The sequence below is a fragment of the Cylas formicarius genome, unplaced genomic scaffold (assembly GCF_029955315.1).
Source record: "Cylas formicarius isolate icCylForm1 unplaced genomic scaffold, icCylForm1.1 PGA_scaffold_9__14_contigs__length_23061073, whole genome shotgun sequence".
Lineage (NCBI taxonomy): Eukaryota > Metazoa > Arthropoda > Insecta > Coleoptera > Brentidae > Cylas > Cylas formicarius.
Window position 1 is genome coordinate 20,365,402 of NW_026844365.1, and position 3,343 is coordinate 20,368,744.

Below are 3,343 nucleotides of genomic sequence, written 5' to 3' on the forward strand. Positions count from 1 at the left end.
GCCAGTATCTTGATTACCTCCGGTGGAATACCGTCTGGGCCCGGCGCTTTCCTCACTTTTAACTTGGCTGCTGCTGTGGCTATTTCTTGCGTGCTGAAGAGCGGTATCTCGCTTGTGTATATGGGGGTCAGCAGAATCTCGCTCCTGTCAGGAAAAAGTGTTTCCACTATCTGCTTCAACCCAGAGTCGGGAAGTGTAAATGGAGGACCAGCCTCTGTGAAGTTTTTCTTTATTATCTTATACCCTTCTCCCCAGATGTTATCGTTTAGCTCTTCCAGTAGTAGTCGCCACCTTTTCTTCTTTTCTTTGGAGATCATTTTCCTCAGTCCGTTCCTCACCTCTTTGTATACTTGCCACATTTCTGTGAGTAAGCCATTTACCTCCCTTGTGCTCCTATGTCTTGCTGCCCTGGTGTAGACTCTCCTTTTCGCTATGCACTCCTTTCTTTTGTTTGCAATATCCTCGTTCCACCAGTACGGTACCGTTGACATTGCTGCGCCCCCTTTCTTAGATTTTTTAACTGCTTCTTTGAGCATTTCCTCCAGTGAGAGCGGATCCAGCGGCATCGTTTTGCATGTGATAGTGAGTTTTTCTCTTAAGTTAGTGAGTAGTCTATCCTGGTCCAGATACAGTTTACGTCGCATTTCCATCTTTTTTGGGGTATTGTCTTTCACTTCGAAAAATATGTACTTATGTGGGGAAAGGGACTCGTTTTCGAGGACCTCCCAGTTACTAACCCTAGCTGCAAGATTTCGTGTGGAAAAGGTAATATCTATATAGGATTTCTGCTGCCTTCTTTCGAATGTTGGTATGCCTCCCTTGTTGTGAGCTACCAGTCCAACTCTGGCACACGCTTCCGACAGTACCTGTCCCCTCCTGTCCATAATCGGGGATCCCCATTCCGGAGACTTCGCGTTGAAGTCCCCAAGAACAATACACTCTCTGTTACTGGCAGCAATCAGGTCAGCAAGATTATCAACATACCGCTCGTACTCTTGTAAACCTATATTAGGTGACACATAGCAGCCATATATATTGATTTGCTGAGTAGCTCCTCCGCCTCTTTGTCCTGTATCATTAGCGTGACCGCCTGTGTATCTCCAGCCCCTGGTCTAAGTTTAGATAGTCGGAGATCGCTTGTTTTAAGATTCCCGACTTTGGACTCGATGGCTTCAACAACCTCTTCCTCCGTTGCAGTGGCATCCAATCCTCTTATATGTATCGCTGTAAGTGATGATCTCTCCATTCCAATAATATTTGTCTTTATGAAAACTAACCAAAACTAACCAAAACTAACCAAAACTAACCAAAACTAACCAAAACTAACCAAAACTAACCAAAACTAACCAAAACTAACCAAAACTAACCAAAACTAACCAAAACTAACCAAAACTAACCAAAACTAACCAAAACTAACCAAAACTAACCAAAACTAACCAAAACTAACCAAAACTAACCAAAACTAACCAAAACTAACCAAAACTAACCAAAACTAACCAAAACTAACCAAAACTAACCAAAACTAACCAAAACTAACCAAAACTAACCAAAACTAACCAAAACTAACCAAAACTAACCAAAACTAACCAAAACTAACCAAAACTAACCAAAACTAACCAAAACTAACCAAAACTAACCAAAACTAACCAAAACTAACCAAAACTAACCAAAACTAACCAAAACTAACCAAAACTAACCAAAACTAACCAAAACTAACCAAAACTAACCAAAACTAACCAAAACTAACCAAAACTAACCAAAACTAACCAAAACTAACCAAAACTAACCAAAACTAACCAAAACTAACCAAAACTAACCAAAACTAACCAAAACTAACCAAAACTAACCAAAACTAACCAAAACTAACCAAAACTAACCAAAACTAACCAAAACTAACCAAAACTAACCAAAACTAACCAAAACTAACCAAAACTAACCAAAACTAACCAAAACTAACCAAAACTAACCAAAACTAACCAAAACTAACCAAAACTAACCAAAACTAACCAAAACTAACCAAAACTAACCAAAACTAACCAAAACTAACCAAAACTAACCAAAACTAACCAAAACTAACCAAAACTAACCAAAACTAACCAAAACTAACCAAAACTAACCAAAACTAACCAAAACTAACCAAAACTAACCAAAACTAACCAAAACTAACCAAAACTAACCAAAACTAACCAAAACTAACCAAAACTAACCAAAACTAACCAAAACTAACCAAAACTAACCAAAACTAACCAAAACTAACCAAAACTAACCAAAACTAACCAAAACTAACCAAAACTAACCAAAACTAACCAAAACTAACCAAAACTAACCAAAACTAACCAAAACTAACCAAAACTAACCAAAACTAACCAAAACTAACCAAAACTAACCAAAACTAACCAAAACTAACCAAAACTAACCAAAACTAACCAAAACTAACCAAAACTAACCAAAACTAACCAAAACTAACCAAAACTAACCAAAACTAACCAAAACTAACCAAAACTAACCAAAACTAACCAAAACTAACCAAAACTAACCAAAACTAACCAAAACTAACCAAAACTAACCAAAACTAACCAAAACTAACCAAAACTAACCAAAACTAACCAAAACTAACCAAAACTAACCAAAACTAACCAAAACTAACCAAAACTAACCAAAACTAACCAAAACTAACCAAAACTAACCAAAACTAACCAAAACTAACCAAAACTAACCAAAACTAACCAAAACTAACCAAAACTTTTTTTTTTTTTTTTTTTTTTTTTTTTTTTTTTTTTTTTTTTCCTCGAGGGGATTAGGAAATCTGCAAACAGACACCTCGCCTGTTGTTCTGGCGGTCGAGGTAGTGTCGGGGTGGTGTCCTTGTCAATAGATCACCGACCGACTAAAACCCTTCCCCCTCGTTTTCATACCCCAGGTTAGTGGGATCGTCCTAGCGGACATGCTTCACTAGCCCGGTTGTCACCCCTATGTTTTATCCGTCTCCTCCCGCAAGTTCTACACTCTTCGACTTCATGATATCAATAATGCATTCCTGTATTGCTCCCCACTTTTCGGCCGTGTCCAGCATGCCTTCCACCACGCTCGCCGGCGTCAGAGCTTCTGTCTCTCTCCCGAGGGTTTCGCATATCCGCAGTCTCTGCGAGGTCCAGCGTGGGCAGCTGATCAGCGTGTGCTCTGCACTGTCCTCTCTATCACAGTATAAACATTTAGTGTCGGTTTTGCCTAGTCGATTAGTGTAGACCTTGAAATGGCCATGTCCGGTAAGTACTTGTGTAAGATGGTAGTCCAACTGCCGGTGCCTGCACCTCCTCCATTTGTCTATGCTTGGGATCAGTGC

At 39.4% G+C, this 3,343-nt stretch overlaps 1 protein-coding gene across 1 annotated transcript in view; it reads left to right on the forward strand.

The window, feature by feature from the left end:
- The window catches only part of LOC132706954 (DNA (cytosine-5)-methyltransferase 1-like), a 108,933-nt gene extending 105,994 nt beyond the window's left edge, over positions 1 to 2,939 (forward strand). The window contains exon 12 of the mRNA XM_060678553.1: positions 2,921 to 2,939. Within this exon, the coding sequence (XP_060534536.1) occupies positions 2,921 to 2,939 (19 nt within the window). The remainder of the gene's footprint in view (positions 1 to 2,920) is intronic.
- Positions 2,940 to 3,343: the final 404 nt, after the last annotated feature.